This window comes from Coloeus monedula (genome assembly GCF_965178545.1).
Source record: "Coloeus monedula genome assembly, chromosome: 1".
Classification (NCBI taxonomy): Eukaryota; Metazoa; Chordata; class Aves; order Passeriformes; family Corvidae; genus Coloeus; species Coloeus monedula.
In genome coordinates this window covers 135,328,927-135,349,560 of record NC_138781.1, presented here as the reverse complement: position 1 = coordinate 135,349,560, position 20,634 = coordinate 135,328,927, and the positions used below count along the sequence as shown (strand labels likewise).

The window sequence follows — 20,634 nt, the reverse complement described above, 5'->3', positions numbered from 1 at the left end:
ACTTCTGGGAACTATGGCAGTCCAGACTATCAAACAATGTATTTCTATCAGTGCTTATGATTATGAACTTCATAAACATGTGCACATCTGTATATCCTTTCAGCTGCCTTAAATAAAAAACATCACAGTCAAACGACAAATTATAAATAGGATTTCTGTAACCTAAAGAACTTCTCTTAAATACCTCCCTCACAAGCAGTCACTGAATGATCCCTCCTGCTGTAAAGTCCATTTTAGATTGTAAATCCTGGGAAAGGAATCTACACAGAAACTGGGATACTTAAAATAATACAAACACCACACGTCTTTTTACCATTATAAAAAATACTTTTGTCTATTGGTTCCATGAACTCCATGCCAAGGATTCGTTCAAGCAGCAACTTATCTTTGACAATATAATCCATTTCTTTGTGAACCTGTAAGAAAAGGCAAAACAACACTTCTTGTTTTATGATTTCAAAATTGCTACGAAGTGAAGTACAGATACTTATATCTTTATGAATGAAACAAAACCCACTGGTCTATTCCAAGATGAAAATAAGTACATAACAAAAAGGATTTGTCATTTTTAAGTGCAGTCTGCACTGCTGGACAGCATTCCAATTGTTGCTTTTTTTTTGAATGAAGCACTGTTCTGGTTGCCATAGAACAACAAATCTTAAAGCACATATGCTTGAAGAGGAATTACAGTTCCTTTGGATTTACAGTTTTTAGTATCTACTTAGAATAAGTATATTTTCCTTAATACAGAAATGTCAACATACATACGTGATCAATAAAAGAACTGAGAAATTTGTTCATGGCATTGTAGGCCCTTGTGCTTTGTTCGAAAGTATTTGCAAACGAGTCCAAAAGTCTGGCAGGACCACGTTTCTGAAATAGAACAAGACCAAGACTTCAGCAGAAAAAAATCGTATTTTAAATAACATTTAAAGAATACCAATATCTCACTTACTCTTGTTAAGGTTTCATGAATCCAGTCATAGTGCAGCCGCATTTTTCTTGAAATGGAAATGTGAAATGTCTGGCCATCTGTGTTTGGTAACAAACCTCTCTGACTACACAGATTTTCCTATACAATTAAAGCAATTGTAAATTAACATTACTAATGCCATTCATAGACCCAAAAATAGTCAAAAAAGCTTTTCATTTCCTCTTTTTCATGTATACATAGTATTTAATATCTCTAAATATTTGAACCCACTGCACTCTTGTTCTATTGCAGCAAGGTTTCCATAGGACATGAAATCCTGACCCCTGCTGTCACAAAGTCATAGTTCTCTTTTCACCTGTGTTCAGTTCATTACCTTCTAATAATACATATTCCGATATTCATTCTCAAGACCTTACTTTTAGGTCTATAATTTATTCTAGACTTGTCTTGCTTTTTTTTGTTTCTTTGTTTTGGATTCCTGACTTTTTCCATATGTTTTTCAGGTCACATTTTAGAAATCTGAGAAACCCCAAGAAAATAAAAAATTTGACATCTTCATAGGGAAAACCCCCTGCTTTTCCCAAAATTATATGAAAATAAGAAATTAGGAAAAAAATTGTAGGAACACACAACTCAAAAACATTATTAATAAAATTCCTCTATATTTCAGTGTTTGAGATTTAATTTTCACATGGTTATGGCTTTTTTCTGTCCACTTAACATTGAAATAGCAATGTCCTTATTTAAGGTACTTTCATAGTTGTCCCTAAAAAGATACAAGATGTCATGAAATTTAGTGCAGTTTCTGATCTTGTATTAGACCTTTTATATTTGCCTGATCTTGAAGCAAAGATACAACATATGACAAACTAGAAAAAATACTTATGCAAATTAATTTATATAAAGAATGGGTTGTATCACCGTAGTAGAAGAGATGGACTAACAGAATTAATTGGAAGGTTACGTGTTTCTGCATTAGTTTTTCAGATCTGTCTCTTTACAAAAGCTTTTTGGTATGCACCATTTTGAATGTGGCTGTGACCTTATGAAAAGCTTAAATATTGAAAAGAAGGTTCTTAAATACGTGAAAAAATCTTTCTACAGAAACAGGAATTTTATATCCTTGAAATCTGAAGAAGTAACAAGAAGAAATAGTGAAGAAAAAGAAAGATAAAGAGCTAGTTAAAAGAACTACTGAGTCATATATTTACATACTAACAGCTGCTATCTTTAGGTAACATGGTTCAATGCAGTGCACAACTGCAGATCCATAATGCAAAGGTGCAGGGTCTTTATATAAAATAAATAATTGAGCAGGTATAAACTTGAATACTTTTACTTACTGCTTCTCTCTTCAGGTTCATATTCATTTCTTCCATATTGGTATCTGCATGTCCATGCACTGAGCGACCATGGATATAATGACCAAAGCAGTTGTGTGACAAGAGAAACACTGAAATCTAAGAGATGGGGGAAGAAAAGAACACTTTAATCAACAATTATCATTTTACTTTTGATATTCTGAATTCACAGTGAAGATCAATCAAACCAGCCAGCCCTGCTACAAATACGCAGTAGGCAGGTACCAAAATAAACATGGGAGAAAAATATTTACCAACTCTTTTACTAATGAGTTTTATCTATATGTAACTGGAAACACATACCACCTTCAAGTTTAGTTTATCACAGCAAGGATCCCTGCTTAATTCCATTGAGCCAAGAAGTTAAAGCTCTTAGATTTTATTTTGATTCAAAGGTTATTTCTGTGCTCCATAATACATAGGCATGATTCCAGCTGAACTCCTAAAAGATTGTACTTAACAGAGCTTCATTCAGCATGATACTATGCTTATCATTCAGTATGATACAATCTTACATCACATGAACTCCAAAACTAACTCTCTACAACCCAGGTGCTACATGCTTCCACAGAAGAGGAATAACTAAGGCTGGAAAGATTGATAAAAGGGGCGAATCGGTATTTTTAAGAAGTTCTGGACAAATGAGGTAATCCAGTCTGCTCTGACTGCACTCTTCTTTGGTTAAAAGGGAATTTCTGCAGTACAAAGCTTCAAGACCCATATGTAAAGAAGAGAAAGGGAAGTAGTTCAGATATGAGTAAATGAAAATGCATGCAAAAGGTGATAACTGTTAAGAGGGACAAAATGAAGTTCAGCAGTTGAGGGACAAACACAAGGTAGGAGCAGAAAGTGAACACAAGCGTATTAAATAAAACCAAGACAACCTGCAAGTCAGAAGGATTAAAACACAAACCAATATACAGAATGGCAGCAAATGCTTCCACACCTAATTTCTGTTATAAAGGGTTATTTTTGAATTCTGTATCAGCACATGCAACCAATTTAAATAAAAAAAAGAAAAACAACCCCTAAAAATCAGAGGTATAAAAGAACATATCGACACCTATGCTTCCGGAATCTTTTTGCAATTAAAGTTTAACTGAAATCTTACAGCGTTCACCAATAAAATGAGCTGTAAGAAACATCAGCTTTGGCTGTCAGCTAGTAATCTAAATTAAATGAATAAATATTATTTATTATTCTTAAAACTATCTTATGTACTATTCTATTTAAAATGCCACTCTACAAATGAGACTAAGAAATACTTACATTGCTCACGCAACACAAATCAACAAATTGGCTTATCTTATCCTCAACAAATCTTTCATAAAACACAGCAAAAAATGTAACCTGAAATAAATCAACCAAATTTTCTTTTATTAGCTCATCAGATTTGACATTATTAAGTAATTAATTTCACCACTTAACACCCACAAATAATAGACTTCTGTAGTGGCCACTGTTGCACTGGACTTAATGAAACAGGATTGACATAATACTTCCTTTGAGAAGGAAAAGTTGTAGCAAGAACCTGCTTTTCATTTTGAACTTGTCAGATGCTTCAGAGTAATTTAAAATAAAACAAAGTATTGCATAAATTCACATCTTCAAGAGGATCAAAATTCTGATTCCAAACTAAGATGTCTCATATCTCAGAAGATTAATTTTGAGTCCCAAAGGTGTACTACACTAAAACAACTAAACGTAACAGTTAAGAACATACCCAGTGCTATGATAAGCAGTTTGGACAGCCTAGTGACTTATTCTAGCTTCCAAGAACCAGCCTGAAAATGATAATTCAGGATGTCATGTGTTTGACATACTTGTAAGAGGGCAATGGCTACCCAGAGTGCAGCAGACACACCAAATCTTAAAATGCGGCTCCAAGGAGCTACATAGCTCTCACTGCTTCTTGTAAGACTGGAAGAAGCATCCATTAAAGCCAGGTTAGAAAATCCCACCACCTGAAGAGACAAGAAGGTCAATATAACAACAGCAGACAATGAATAGTATTAATTAGGATCCTGTTGTTTCCATCACAACAGGAACTAAGAAAAAATAATGAAAAATGGACCTGGGAGTAGTAGCATGCTCACTATAACACAGCTCAATTGTGTGATCCAGTGTTGTTACTGAGAAACATAATTAAAACATAACCTGTACATATATGGGTTGATACATAAATTAAAAAACATGCAGCTAAATCTCACAGAAAGACAATATTGGTTTTTACTGAAAAACTCCAGAAGATTCTACTGCTGTATTGCATAGGGATATAATTTCTGCAAAATTTTAGCTCTTTAGTCCTATATATTCCAGTGTTAAAGCACTTTAGTAACGTATTTTGCAACTCTTAAAAGACTTTTTTTTTTTTTGCTTTTATTTAATAGAAAAATATTTTCCTCCACCATCTGTATGGTTGAATCTATTTTAAACAAAAAATCTAGAAAAAGTTCCGAACTAAAAAAGATGAGAGGAACACTATGTGTTGAAACACTTAAGAGGAGAAAAATGAGTGAAAATCTTTCAGAACAGAAGTTGCACCAAAATATACTGGTGGTGGGTTGACCATTTCCTCATGTCCTAGTGCTTATTACTTCGGAGAAGAGACACCCACCTCACTACACCCTCCTTTCAGGTAGCTGCAGAATGCAGTAAGAACAGGTGCTCTCTTTTCTCCCATTCCTCTTATGTAACATGGCACTAAGTTGGTCCTGCCTGGTATTTACCAACAGCAAAAATGCTCACGTAGTGAATGAGGAAAGTTTCAGGACTTTCATTATTTAATTTAAAGGACAAATTTAAAAATTGACTATAAAATTGAATAAGAGTATTAAAATATGTACACGAACCTCACAAAAACAACTATATGCTAAACACTAAGAATACTTCCCAAGATACAAAAAATTACTAAACTATAAAAGAAACAAACCAAAACATTTTTTAAAAGCTAAAGCACAGTTTCTCACATATCCTGAAGCTGTAACTGAAGGCATACTGCCATCAGGAACAGAACTGGCACATTTTATTTCCTGCATTAGAAAAGGGCACTGCAGCAAATTAGCAGGAAGGAATTAGCAAATTCTGCAGCAAATTAGCAGTTCAGACAGATATGAAATCAGAAATAAAGCAATAGACTGTGGCAGGAATGGGCTAGTAGGCAAATAAAGAATTGAGTGTGTACACAGATTTATCAGTCTCTTAAGCCCTTTAAAGTAACTCATTACCTCAAAAGAAACCCCAAACAAAACTAACAAAGGTCTCTAAGGTATTTAAAGGTTGGATTTTTTTTTTTAAGTCTTCCTTAATGAAATATTGCAATGACTTGTAAAATAATTATTTTGATTTTACATGATTTCAAGTGAATTTAAAGGTGATTCCCTATTACCACATAGAATGCAAGAATTAAAAACCAGACCCTTATGTTACACTCTGGTTATGAATTATAAATAATAATAGTAATAATAATAATAATAATAGTAATATTACCTCCAGGAAAAAAAGAACTGCAAGCACTTGAAAGAGAGGATTTATTTTTCTCATTGTCTGAATTTCATTCCATTCATTTGCTATAAAGTATGTCCTCCATATGCTCACAGGCGCAGCTGCACTTTTAATAACACCTTCACCTAAAAAGAGTACATACAGTAAAGCTCTAAAATTAAGTATCTGAGAATAATATCTGAATTTCAGCAAAGCTGCTTATACAAACAAGCGTAGTTTGAGTTACCTTCAACTGCTTTAAGAACTTTGCCTTTAGGTCTTTCCCAGTCAATAAAGAAAATATCAATAGTAAGCTGTGAAACCAGCAAGTGTAAAAATTGTAGAGCCTAAGAGAGAAAATGGAGAAACACAAGAATTAAGGACAGAAATAGCATATACACAGTGATGAACGAATAGTCATTGCATAGATTATTCATTAAACATAACAAGCAATATCTTGACTATACATGAGACTGCAACTTTATTACCAGCTTTTGATAATTTTTATGTTTGTTTAAAAGCTTAGAATAATGGTAAGTCATGTGATGATGTCTAAAATTACGAAGAAAATACAGCAAAGTAACAAATTAAAAAAACTGACTAAATATTTCCCCATAACATACTAACCTGCACTACGAATTCCAAATCAATATAATACCCATAATTTATACAATATTTTTATGTGCCATGAAGGCAGAACAGTGATCTCAGAATTCTACATATTTGAACATAATTATTTAAATCTGTCTTCTTTCTAATCAGGAACTCACAGCACTTCCATTCTGCTTTAAACGAAAGTACTTGCTTTCTTGACACGATGCTATTTTATTTGGGTTTCTTTATACCTTTATCCTTGAAAGAATGATTTTTCAGTCTTTCTTTTGTAACCATCTTGAGATACTTATTTTCCTATAGGGACTCCACAAAATAAACTTCTATGGAAAAATGACTTAATTCTTAGAAGAATATAACTATTAGGACATAACATCTACACACTAACAACTAATAACTATACAAGATACTTAAAAACAAGCCTACTGAAAATATACAGAAGCATGTTGACATACATTTTATGGTGAGGAAAAAATTATTTACCTTTAAACTAAACGCACACGCTATGTATGTAACAAAATCTTCTTCTTGAGATGGAAGAGGTAAAAGGACAGATACAAACTGCTGAGCCTATAATCGAGAAGTTACATTGAAACAGTTCACCTGGCATATGTGACAACTGTAATAAATGCTTAAGTGTGAATAAGCTTTTCCAAAAAAAGATCAATATTTAATGTGCAATCATTTTGAATGTGTAAATTATTTTAAGTGACTATTAAGCAGACTGAAAGTACAATGAATCCTAAGGAAAAGAAACAGGTGAACACAAAATTTAAGCACACAAAACAGAGTATTATATAGAACTTGCCTCAATAGTCTGACAAGAAAAAAAAAAAGAACAGAAGAAAAAAGAAAATTAGTGTTAATGTAAAAACAGATGTAATATTACTAAGTTTTTATACATCCAAATCTGGAAAAACACTTACTTTGAAGAACACAAGCCAATAAATCCCTGTGCCCAAGGTGATGATAAAGAAAACGTTGGCAAGGTCTCCAGCATAGAACAGTAAGAACTTGAAAACCGTCTGCAATTAGAAAAACAGCTGCAGACATCTGTAAAGCTAATTAAGTAATGCATATGCTCATAATGCATTCATATAAAATGTTATGCAGCTCACATAGGAAACTCTAGTACTGAAAAGTAGCCCTGAACAAAAGTTTTCCACTCTGGTTATATATTTATTGTATATTGACTAGCTGAAACTCCTACATGCTGGTCTTTGTTCAAAAAAGAATTAATCTGAAAACTAAGTCCACTCAACTGATCAGAATAGCTCTGTAAATACCTTTTTTTTTTAGAGCAGCATTTCCTGAATGACAATATCAGAATCAAAAAGAATGCAAAAACCTACTTTCTCAAGTGAGCCTAACTCTGGGGCACAGTTCTATGCAGCTAGGCTAGTAATTATTTCAGTTACCTTAAGAAGATGAATAGTTATAATCACAGAGAACAACAGCAAAGGTGTCCTTAAAGAGAGGAAGAGATATCCCATCTCAGTTTGCCAGCTGTTCATACCTGCAAGTCAATTATGGAGCTTCCTGTCCGCCTCTTCCAGCCTGCAGTCTTGAGAAGGGACCATAACACTGCCAGTCCACCCAACACACCCAATGCAATCTGAAAATAACAAAAAATTATTTGCAGACATTTTTAAAAAAACACAAAATAGAAGTAAATCATTATATTAACAAATTAAATGGAATTACAACTTACATCAGTCTGAATCTGAGCCTCTGACTGATTCATCTCATAGCTGACTGCGAAAGAAACCTGAATATTAAAGTACAAAAAGTAAACAGGCATAAAACTCTGAAGTGCTACAACCATTACAGACAGTGATAGCTGTCACAGTTTCAGTTGGTGGGAATTCCCATCTAGGGCTACTATACAAGTATCACATACATCTTCTTTTACTGCATATGACCTGGTGTGCTCTGGTGCCAGGCTTAGTACTGGCATGTGCTATGCTACTCTTACTGCAGATCTTACCAGCAGTAATGCTGGGGATGGGTGCCTGCCATCTGCAAGTTACCAGCTATACCTATTTGGCATTCTTTCAAATGTGCATGATTTTTTTCCTCCTGAAAGGAGACACTGAATGTTTTATACTTTCCCTTTCATCAGTGATTAAAGGCAACCTTGATGTAATTACACCAATATGCAAAATCATATGGTAAGCTTGCATAGCTCAGATACTGGGGTTTTTTCAGCTTGAATGAAATAAAAATTGTCATGCAGCATCGAAACTGCTTAAATTTAACCCAAGACCTCTTTTGACTTTGGTCTGAAAAATTTGTACATGGAAGAGAAAATGTTTGGCTTGGTTTTATAATATTCTGGCCTGAGTCTTTGTCACTACACAGCTAAATTTAACACAAATATGATAATAAATAGTATTTTTAATTAAGTTTAAAAGAACTATCAACCCTCCCTGCCCCCCAAAACAATCCCTCCTTCCCTACACCTTGTCTTCCCCAAACACTTGTTCCTGTCAGACCTCCTTCTATCACTGCACTTGGACTTAAGTCTAGATATCCTCAGTTACTAGAAGCTCAGTGTTTACAGAAACTGGTAACAAAATTCAGTGTCTCTCTTTAGTTGAGTAAAATTTGTTAAATGCAACAAGACATCCAAAATTGACAATACCCAAATAGATCTCACATAGATGTAAGGATGAAATCATATGACAGAAAGCTGAGGAACTGAAAACAATTGTTCCTACCATCACTATTTGAATGAATTACTTTGTAGATACAGTGCTGTTTCAGTGGTTAAACAAAGATATCACTTAAGCATGCAAAAACTGTCTTGATTTTTCTACTTTCTAATTCTCTTGCTTTCATGCAACTAATATGGAACTCACGGAATGCTTCTAGCACCACAAATTTCTTCTAGCTAGATATCTCTTTGTACTGGAAGTCTGAACTGTTGAAAGTTGACAAGCAGAAAATGCTAATATTAATTTTTTTTTTAATAGGTGAATGATTATTCTACCATCCTAAGATCAACATTTTTACTTTTTAAAGCAGTGTGATCTAACACACAAACAAGGCAGAAGAATGGGACATCTGAGCTGCTGCCCATGAAGGCAGGTGAAAGGGCAAGTAGGAAATGCCCCTTCTGCATCTGCTACAGCAGAATTTGGTGGTTTTCAGTACAGAAAGACAAAACACTACAGGATGTTTTAAATACATTACCAATATTTTAACCTAAACTACAGGTGACCTGAAATGTTTGTGTCGTAACAACCTCCCCTTAATGCATTGTTTAAATAAAAATAATAATTCCTTGCATAAATTGTTTGCAGTGTTTTATAGAGTCCTTTATCTGTTATTTTCCTATTACTGTGTGTATAATTTTATTTGAACTGTAGCCTATTTTAGCATTATAAAACCAACTTCAAATTCTAAGTATTTTAAGTTAAAAAAGACTGAAGAAAAATTGAAAAGAGAATTCTTTTAACTGATTTGTCTTAAAAGGTGTTAGTGAAAACTTGTAACTTCAAAACTGATCAGAACGAGAAACTGCTTATTAGATTTTTATAACCCACTACCAAAAACCAGAATTTCAACAGAACTGAAAATATAATTAAGGTAGCACAAAGATCTCACCATGACACTCTGGGTTTCAGGGTTTTGGATAAGCACATCTGTGTAAGCAACAGTAACTAGAGGAGGGTAGATAGTTCCTCTCTGTGTATGGGATACCAGACGAATACTGCAGAAATACAGAGTATAACTTTTAATACAAAAAAATGGATGAGTGCTTGGAAAGCAATCATTGAAACTTGTACTTGTAAGAAAATACTAAATGAACAGAACAACCTGATCAATAAAATGTGAATTTCTAACCCAATGACATGGCACTTCACATTTTAAAAGCAACTGGAGTGTACAAAGGCATGTACACAAATATATAAAAAGAAAAACATGGGAAGGGTTGTTTACTTGTAAGAAAATACCTGAATCAATCTTCACCTGTCTGCATCTCACAGGAGGACATCACAAAAAGAAGGAGAAAAAAAGTTTCTTCCAAAATATATTCCAGCTGAGATGAGCAATTAGTATTGACTCTAACAGGTAGTCTCACAATTTCAGTTAAATGACTACAAGCCTACTCTGGATTGTGTAATAGAATAAGCAACAGGTTGTAAAAATACTGCAAAAAATAGTATGGAGTATGAAATAACACCCTTGTATAGTCAGCAACACACACATTGAAAAAGAATGAACAGAGGAGTTTTTAGGCCTTTCCAGACAACACCTGCTTCTATGAGGTGACTGAACACCTGCTAAATTGCATTATGCAAACACGGTCTGATCCTTGTACCTGGAAGGGAATCACGGTGATTTTAACTCCCACAAGTCAATGTTGTTTTCTTTCACTCATCAGAACAACCTATGGAAATTCATGCCATTTCAAAATATGCAATGGAAAAAGCAGCATATATTACATATTAGACATATTAGAAAATACATAATAAAACCACCTTAAGACAATAAAATGCAGACTGTGCAACACTGGCTTTATTTTCTATGTACTATATATTATATGAGTTAATCACCTTATTGTTATTTTGCTAGCAATCCGAATTACCCTTGGTGGTTTTCCCAAGTCATTCTCTTTTCCACTAAGTGTATCCACCAAAAAAAATCGACGAGTCAAAAGCCAGTTGTTCATATTACTGCCTATGAAAAAACATAACAGTTTCACACACATTATTCAACACACAAAAAGAATGAAATGTGTTTGAAACAACACATATGATTGTATAACACATAGTAACTACTTAGGATATAAAACTGTTTATTTTCAATTTATACAAATGCATAATGAAATAAGATTATTCTACTTGTGCATATTACTGATTGGAACAGTGTATGCAACAAAAGCTTGCACTTAAACTATCAGAACTTGCCCTGCCCACAAAATACTAAATTTTTTAAATGGAAACAAGTTATGGCGCGTTGTGGTATCTTTAAAAACAACACAGTAACAGTAATTAATATAGATTATTTCTACTTGAAGTTTTCAGCTTGTTTAATTTCAGATGTGTTACTAGCATCATCTTACCTTGATTAACAAACTTTTCATTGTATTGAAGATTCAAATTTAAAACTGGCACGGCCCAAATATGTCGTTGTCCATCGCCACCATTATATTCAAGGAACAGGTCATAAAAGACTGGATTAGCAAAATCCAATAAAATCTTAGAAACTGAAATTTTGCACTACAGGAAAAAATGTGAAAATAAAAAGATCACTTTAACTGTTTAATTATTTTGTCAAGCTGTGGATTCCTTCCCTACAAAATTATTGTGGAATCTGTCCCACTTCTTCACAAAAGAGACTATCACAGAATCATCAAGGTCCCACATGAGCCTCCTTTTCTCCAGGCTAAACACTCTCAGCTCCCTCACAGGACTTTGCTCCAGACCTTTCACCAGCTCTGTTGCCCTTCTCTCCATGCTCCAGCACCTCAATGTCCTTTTTCAGTGAGGGGCCCAGAACTGGACACAGCACTTGAGGTGTGGCCTCACCAGTGCCCAGTACAGGGGAACAATCACTGCCCTGGTCCAGCTGCACAATCCCTTGTACAGGCCAGGATGCCATTGGCGTTCTTGGCCACCTGGGCACATGCTGGCTCATGTTTGACCAGCTGGCTGTCAACCAGCAACCTCAGGTCTTCTTCTGCTGGGTAGCTTCCCAGCCACTCTTCCTCAAGTCTGAGCACTGCGGGTTGTTGTGACCCAAGTGCAGGACCTGGCACTAGGCCTTGTTGAACCTCATGCAACTGGCCTTGGCCCATCAATCCTGCCTGTCCAGATCCCTCTGCAGAGCCTTCCTGCCCTCCAGCACATCAACATCCCATCCAACCTGGTGTCATCTGCAAACTTGCTGAGGGGTGCCCTTGATCCCCTTGTCGAGGTCATTCATAAAGATGTTAAACAGGACCAGACCCACTACTGAGCCCTGGGAAACACCACCAGTGACCAGCTACCAACTGGATTTAGTTTCATTCACCACTCTCTGGGCCTGACATCCAGTCATTTTTTCATCCAGTGAAGAGTGCACCTGTCAAAGCCACGAGCAGCCAGTTTCTTGAGAATGCTGTGGGAAACGGTGTCAAAATGCTTTAGTGAAGTACTGATAGACAAGGCATTCCAGCTATCTGCAAACAATTACAAAGTACTAATGATTTTATGCAAACTTCTCAGAAATGGTTGCAATTTACTGGAATGACTAATGTGGAGAATGAAGCTCTTAACATTTTTCAACAGATTTGGAAAAAATATCCTAGCGAACCTCACAGACATAAAATTTGGAACAGTGTAAACATTAAAGTCAAGAAACATAAATGCTGAAGTCATGGAGTACTGAATCTGGTTCTGGGCCCACCAGCACAGGAGAGAAAATAAGCTACTTGATACAGTCCAGCACAGGCCACTATGGTGAGGAAGGGACTGAAGCATCTCTGCTATGAAGAAAAGCTGAGACTCTTTTACCTGGAGATAAGAAGGCTCAGGGGGATCCTATCAATGTGTACAAATATTGTGCAAGGGAGGGTGTACAAGACAGAGCCAGGCTCTTTTCAACAGCACCCAGTGACAAGACCAGAGGCAATGGGCATAAACTGAAACAGGAGGCTCCCTCTGAGCATCAGAAGACAGAGGTTTCCACTGTCACAGTGACCAAGCACTAACACAAGCTGTCCAGGGAGGCTGTGGAGTCTCTCTCCCTGGAGATAAAGACCTATGTGGATATGGTCCTAGGCAACCTGCTCTATATGGCCCTGCTTGAGCATGGGTGTGGACAAGACAGCCTCCTGAGGTCCCCAACTACCTCAACCACTCTATGATTGTGTGAAGAAATTAGATGTGAAAGTAGGTAACTTTTTGCATATGTGAACAACCATGCATCTTTTAATACTCATATATAATTTGTCAACCATGTTTTCTCCAAAGCCACATGGAAAAAAAAAAAGTAATGTATACAACGGATGAAAATAATTATACTAAAAAATACTCAGTAAGTTATTGATGTATCTATTCAAACCCAACCATATTAACTGTTATTAATACTGAATAACAGGTAATACAGACTCAAGACCAAATACTCAAGATTTTAAAAAGAAAAAAAACCCCATACTTGACTAGTTCAGTGATCCTAAATAGAACATGTTTTCATTCTGTCTGAAACACTGAAATATGGATTAAACAACATTAAACAATATGGAAGAATAAAAATATTTAACAAAGATTTGTCAATGTTATTTGGTAAACACTTTAAATTTCCCAGACTAAGCTTTGACAGCCTTCCAAGACTTTCACACCACCTAAACAGCATCCAGAGTTTATATATTTTTACACTTCAACACATAATGTGGGGAATGGTTTTCAATGTTAGATGGTAATTAATAAACAATATTCATATAGAGATATGAGATGCTGTGCACACATATGGAGTTTTATAAAGATGCTTCTTTCTCCACTTCCTTGCCAAAGAGAGTACCACCTTCCCATTTAACATCTTAAGTGACAAAAATTGAAACTTTATCACTGGCAGAACCATTTCTGCAGCTGACATGATTTAGTGTTCTATCCCCTCTTCCTTTCCTGGTGTTTAGTAAAGTAGGAAAACCCCAATGGTTTTTTTTTCATAGTTAAGACAGCTAAAGAATCTCTTTCCTCTGATGAGTCACCTATTCTATTAAAATAAATTTTCAATCTCTTTACTGAATTCACTAAAATCAGGGCATACAATAAAAAGTAAATGGGAACAATATACAGGCACCACATGACTGGATTTGCCTTCTTTCCCTATGAAAACTGACCAAAGATGGTGGTAGGAAAATTAGGAGATATAATACAAAGCATACGGCGTCATTATTTAGGCACTGTGTTCTTCAACTGCTAAGTCAGCAACCTCACAAATACAAATGCCAGTTTAACTTACTGTGATTATGCTATGTAGTAAACAAGTTTTGTGATATAGTTAAATAATTAAAAAAACCCCACACTTACTTTACTCAATTTCACAACAAGGAACTCCATGTTGCAGCTTATGCCTAAACTCCAAACATTCTTCAATATGCACTGAATAACTAATGACATATAAGGCAGCTTAATTCAAAATTCAAAATAGCATTTTATATATTACTTACACTTTGTTGGTAAGTTGTTCCAAAAGCAAAAGCTGCATTCAATTTAGTTTGGGTATCAGGACAAAGCTGAATAAAACATGGTTATAATTAGGTTAATTCAAAGGTCTCATTTTCTCATGCAAAAAATATTTACAGGCACCTCAAGCACTTATGCATTCAGAGTTCTCACAAAAGATATTTTGTTCTATTTTTTAATAAGAGAAGGATTGATTTTGGAGTAAATACAGTTATTTATTTCACTAATATTGATGTTCTTAAAACGCTGGTTTAGTTTATTCATACTTGCATAGCATTTTTCAGTTCCATTGCAGAAATCTGTGGACAGCAGCATCCAAAACCAGGCAAGAACAATCTTTCTGTGGACTGAATATTAAATGCACTGTGCTGCCTCAAGCTCAATCAGTGGCTTCTGCTAAATTCAAGAATCCCATACGAAAAGAAGTCCACATTCACACAGCCCTGTTTCTCTTAAGCTGGCATTCTCAGAGGATCAAAGTTATAGCAAATAACAGATTTTTTTTCCTTTTTTTAATACAACATTTATACTTTCAGCAAAGAACAGCAGATTCAGCTGAATCTGGAAAAAAATGGGCCAAAGTCTAACTAAATGAGTATGGCATTTCGTGGAGGGCACAGCCATTTCCCCGAAATGAAAATCAAGTCTAAATTTTCATAAAACACAATTCTGTTAGTGTGAAACTGAAATTCTGGGAATTGCTACAATTATGCATTGAGACCACTTTAGCACTGTAATGTCTTACCATCATGCACAACCTACTACATTAAAAGAGGCTTTGAATGGGAAAGCTATTCCTTTCCCATTTGCTCTGGATAGCTGTTAAAAGCTTTGCCCTAGAAAATGTGCCCCAATAAACCTAAACTTCTATGTCAATATATAATTTTCTAGGCATAGGAACTATCTTAGTAACCTGTTCTGTCAGACACTACTTTTCCTTAAAACTGGAGATGCAGATGCAAGATGGCTCATCCTGAGGCAACAACAAAATAAATCCTGAATGTCAGCTGCTCTTCTGTAGACACTGGAGTGTCTGAAGTGACGTGCTCCAATAGAAAAGAGACAGACAATTCCCAATTGTTCTTGCTAGTGTTCTTATTGTTGTCTGCCTAGAGAACTACTGAGTGCCTAGATCACCACTGGACTGCTAAACAAATTCTATTCTGCAACATGTTGCAGCTGCCAATTGTTCTCTCTGATAGACTAATTACTATTGCACTTTCTAATTGCTGCTAACCTGCATTTTTCACCGCCTAACTATGCAGCATGGTACTGCTGAAGTAGAATGTCCGTGTCCCTGAAATCTGAGGGCGTAGTGTCCAAGGGTACTTCTACCCAGTAGTCCCCCTTCTTATGTAAAGTCTCCCACCAAGTATTTATAACTTTCTGTTATGAAAAAGACAGGCACATGCTGGTCAAAGTGTACATTTTATACTTAAAACCAAAAGAAATAAGAAAGCAAAAAATTCCAAGACGACACAAAGAAAATAGTGTAGATCAGCTTTCCTACCTGCCTTGACAGTGACATAACCACTGATTTGGTTGTCACCCCCATGACGTGTGCAAATAGGTGACAGCATCTAATAGGGACATACTCATAGAATCATCTATAAACACAAGTGGACAAAGAGCTAAAGAATACACTTTTCTCAACAAGAAAAATAGGTTTAATAAGAAACTACCCACGTGAGCAACTATGCTGAATGGAAGACAGAGATAGTTGGTTCTAAATTACTAACACTATTTTTCAGAGCTTTCCAATATGCCAGATTTATGCTGGTCCAAAGGATGAAGGCAGTGTTGATGAATTTATACTTTTGATTTTGCAGAGATCATTGTGAGCGAGAATAAAGGGCTATTTTCCCTAACCTAGCTCTACAGTTATGAACTGTCATTAGTGTAGTAACCAAACTCTTGGCCTTTGCCTTAATTGGGCTAAAGACACTCAGAACGTTGTGTTATCAAGAAAAGATAATTAAAATCAAACATACCTGTAAGATGCCTCCTTCCAAACTCTGCCACTTTAGAAAGTTTCCTGCAGCATCAAATGAGGCTGCAATAAATTGCAGCTTTACATCCTGATGATGAAAAAAAGATTAAGAACAATGAAACTGCCCTGAAGTGGACATTCACATTTTAGAGACTGCTCTCCAATTGTTTGACATTTCCTAAAACTTCCAGCACAATCCTTCATTTTTTTCCCCTTTCTGATTTTGTTTTTAATCTTGGGTTTTGTAGTTGACTTTTTAAAATAAAACATACCATTCTTCTGCAGCTTCACTGGTGAATGGAAAAAGTTCCAGAGGAACTTCTACACAGGTAGACATGCCCTAAACTAATTCAAAATCTATGCAGATTTCTGATGTACACTATGCTGGAATCTTGAGGGCTTCCAGGACCTTCAGTGTTAGAAGGAATAACAAGTATTTTAGTAATTAAAACAACTGCTTCATTGCAACATTGTTCAATTTAAAACACAGCCTTGTAGAATATGGCTGAAAAAGGCTATCATTTTATTTCTGAGACAGGAAGAAAACTCTAGATAAATTGGCAGTACAACTGCCAAACAGGTTATCACTAATACTACTTTCTGTGATTACCTGAACTTGAATAACCTATTCCAGCTCTCTATTTTTACAGTGAATTTGGAAAAATAAATCACTTTACTGTTTATTTACTCTCCGATTTCTTCATAAAACTGTGCCAGTTAACAAGCTACTTAAGCAGTTCGTTCCTCCCAGGGATGGGTATCTGGCTTTGATAACATTAAAATTATTTTCCTCACCTCTTTTTTTTTCTCTAATTGACTGCAGTAAGAGGTTCTAATGCACTGACTCCACCTCTGATACAATCAGCTTGTAGAGATTTGTAACAGAAATATTACAAGTGGTATAAATCAAATAGGGAGAGAAAAGTGTGTGTGAGCAATAGAAAGGGTTAAACACCACAAGATAGTGATGAAGAACACTGTTCCCAGCTACAGAGATGATAAATGGGTTGTGATAAAACCTGGCATAGACAACTTGTCAGCAAAAGACCCTGCACTTTGGCACACCAGAAGGGTGGCAGCAAAGATACAGCATGTCACATTTACCCCTCATTTTCACATTAGTTCACCACAAAATCTGACAAAAGGATGCACATATTTCAAACATGGTAAAAAGACAAAGATAACTTTGCCTCAGATTTATGAAGAGAGAAGTAAACAAGACTCTGAAACAAAAGACAGTGTCAAAACAACTATGAATTCCTAAGGTGCCTAAAAGGTTTGTCTAATTACAAGTTTACCACTGCCAATCCAGATCCTTGGGGACACACTGAACACTTAAAAGCTGGCATCCTGTGCTCCTTGTGCCCTGGTCAGACCACTCAGGCAAGCACACCTTGGCCTTATGAGAATGTGGCTATGAGAGTGTAAGCAGGGGAAGCGACTAGACATTATTTTATGTAAATAACACCTTCCTCTTCCATAAGATCTCACACTGAGTTTTGTTACATTCACTGCCTAAAATTTACCTTCAGTAGAGTCACATCTATAATAAATCTAAACCTTTTTATGTGATTATGTCCTCTTCCTAACGTATGCTTCCCTATGTCTACTACCCAACACCTACCTTATCTGTTCCCTTAAAACTGAAGGCTGTAGGAAAATGATTTTTCTCAAGCACTTGGGATGCTAATCCGGGTTGGTCACCGTAATACAGCCATGGAAGATTATGCCTCCTGAAAAGAATAACAATGTTTTCTCTAAAGAAACATAATCTTTTTCATCAAAGAACATTTAGAATAATAATTTCCATACAAAGCTATTAAAGACCAAAACTTACGGAAAAGGCAACTTACCAGTAGGGTATTGAATGAACGATGCCTACCCTGGCTGTACTGACAAAAATATACTGAAACAAACCACAGGCATCAGTACTTGAAGAACTCAATGAGTTCATATTCATCACACACATATTTCCAAGAGCTTGGCATGCTGTTAGATTAGAGTACAACTGCAGTGGAGAAACACAAGAACACAGAAAAAAGTATTTAATCACCTCTCCTTTTTGTGAGGCAGCCAGAAAATTAATGTTATTTTTAAGAAGCCACTCCTAAACCCTTGTTTTCACTTGAAAGTAATTTCATTTTGTCAACACCTAATATTTTCTCCCAGGTATTCAGGTACCATATTTTTATAGATCTGCAGATGGCAGCATGAAATCAATATTCTCACTTTTTCAGCTTATTTTAGTTGCATCAGCTGGATGGTAAAAAGTGACAGAAATGTCAAAATCTGCACTTAGAAAACAAGGTAAAAATCAAAATGTTTAATACCACTTAGGCTGTATAGCAAAGATGACTCCATCAAAGACCTCAGACTGACAACTACAGATACATGTAGTCTAAGTATTTTCTCTTCAGTTTTATGTTCAATTTTGTTAAACACAGCAGTGCCAAGTGATATGCAGAGGTGACACCTGGCATCTGTGTGCAGTGGTCATTGCACTGGTATTAACTTGCCACCTCCTTAACCCCATTTGTGTGGTCAGACCAGCAGCTGCTCATCACATTGAGGCAGCACCTCTGAATTGCTGAGCAGGGTGAGGCAGACAAACAGGATAAACTGATGTCAGTGGTAAAGAATGGGACCAGTGGGGAAATACACCTCAGAGCTGTGTTTATGAGATGGTGATGGGAGCAGCCACAAAGGTGATCTGGGAAAATTCTGAACAGAAGTCTGCTGAAACACTGACTGAGAGGACACCTGCCAGCCTGTGAACATGGCCTGGGAGTCTGAAACATCCTTGAGAAGTGCAGCTGGGCACTCGAACTTCAGAGACCTTCTGAGATACCATCAATAAGCACAAACCCAAGGAATAGTAACGGCAACCTATCATCTGGAAAGATGAAAAAGAGTCTAGAACAGGCTTAGGGTTTAGAAGGGGGAAAACATTCCAAAGGAGTAGAAATAGGCAACTGCTGTTGATTGTTGTACATGAAAGAGTAGAAAAAGAGTCTGGAAAAAAACAAAATGTAGCCTGAGAGAATTTAAAACATTGTCATCTATTGGCTGCTCCAGGTGGTGCTGTCCTACACCACCTTATGTCTCTCTGATATAAAAATTACTTTTTACCCAAAATGGGGAGTGAATCCATCCCTGTCTCTCTCTCTCAATCTCTACACACAGAGAAGGTCCCCTACACAAATTTTTCTATGAGCTCTCCTAGGCCAGTTATCAGACTGGGGCTAGGGATGCCTGACTGACTCCAGATTCTGCAGTGTTGATCATCTTTGAAGTGAAACTTCATCTGTCATCAGTTTTGAGGCCCCACTGCTGGCAGTGTAGTACCTGCACTGATACTATTGGAATAATATACACGCATGGGGTAATTCATCATAAGCACATTTGCTGCTTTCCTAGTGATCATTCTGTAGCAACCTGTAATATTGAAATGTATGTCAGCTGCTACTATTGACTGCTGCTACCAGTGCAGTACATACACACTTGCTTTACTAATCATAACTATACTCACTTTACCAGGAATAATTTGTAATAATTTCTAATAAACAAATGCAGGAAATAAAGACTCCATGTGCTTGTGTATTACAGAATCCTGCAAATCTATACTGTGATCTTTAGAGATGTCTAGGCCAAGTAACCCTTTGGGTTGTGACCCACAGGGACAAAATGTAGAACCTGGGAAGTATAAAATCTGATTTCAAGAGAGCAGTACAGAAGGAAAATGAGCATGTGTGATAACAGAGTTGGTAAAAGGGAGGCAGAGGCACATGCCCTTCACAAGTGTCTGTGATTCTGTTGCTGCAGCCACTTTTTCACCCATGGTTACTGTGACCCAGAGCAACATAATGGTAAATAACACTTGCATAACATAAAGCAAAGCTAAAAAGGGTGGTTCTGTGGTTATGAATAACTGAAAATCAACTAAGAGGTAAAGAGCAGGTGCCAATAAATACTGAATATATAAGAAATTAATTTTCAGAGTGATCCCTTTATAGCCACATATATGGATAGTAGGTCACATGCTACTGAATATTGAAGGATTTTTTCTTTAACACCATT

General features: G+C 36.0%; 1 protein-coding gene across 1 annotated transcript in view; it reads right to left on the bottom strand.

Moving 5' to 3' along the window:
* The window catches only part of TMEM67 (transmembrane protein 67), a gene marked incomplete at its 5' end in the record, with an annotated part of 29,605 nt that overhangs the window by 1,426 nt on the left and 7,545 nt on the right, over positions 1 to 20,634 (bottom strand). Inside the window, 19 exons of the mRNA XM_082297418.1 lie at positions 314 to 416; positions 769 to 873; positions 956 to 1,072; positions 2,278 to 2,394; positions 3,565 to 3,645; positions 4,119 to 4,259; positions 5,785 to 5,924; positions 6,026 to 6,125; positions 6,874 to 6,960; positions 7,317 to 7,415; positions 7,907 to 8,005; positions 8,102 to 8,158; positions 10,000 to 10,105; positions 10,953 to 11,076; positions 11,462 to 11,618; positions 14,552 to 14,617; positions 16,559 to 16,645; positions 18,182 to 18,290; positions 18,411 to 18,565. Of these exons, the coding sequence (XP_082153544.1) occupies positions 314 to 416; positions 769 to 873; positions 956 to 1,072; positions 2,278 to 2,394; positions 3,565 to 3,645; positions 4,119 to 4,259; positions 5,785 to 5,924; positions 6,026 to 6,125; positions 6,874 to 6,960; positions 7,317 to 7,415; positions 7,907 to 8,005; positions 8,102 to 8,158; positions 10,000 to 10,105; positions 10,953 to 11,076; positions 11,462 to 11,618; positions 14,552 to 14,617; positions 16,559 to 16,645; positions 18,182 to 18,290; positions 18,411 to 18,565 (2,050 nt within the window). The remainder of the gene's footprint in view (positions 1 to 313; positions 417 to 768; positions 874 to 955; positions 1,073 to 2,277; positions 2,395 to 3,564; positions 3,646 to 4,118; positions 4,260 to 5,784; positions 5,925 to 6,025; positions 6,126 to 6,873; positions 6,961 to 7,316; positions 7,416 to 7,906; positions 8,006 to 8,101; positions 8,159 to 9,999; positions 10,106 to 10,952; positions 11,077 to 11,461; positions 11,619 to 14,551; positions 14,618 to 16,558; positions 16,646 to 18,181; positions 18,291 to 18,410; positions 18,566 to 20,634) is intronic.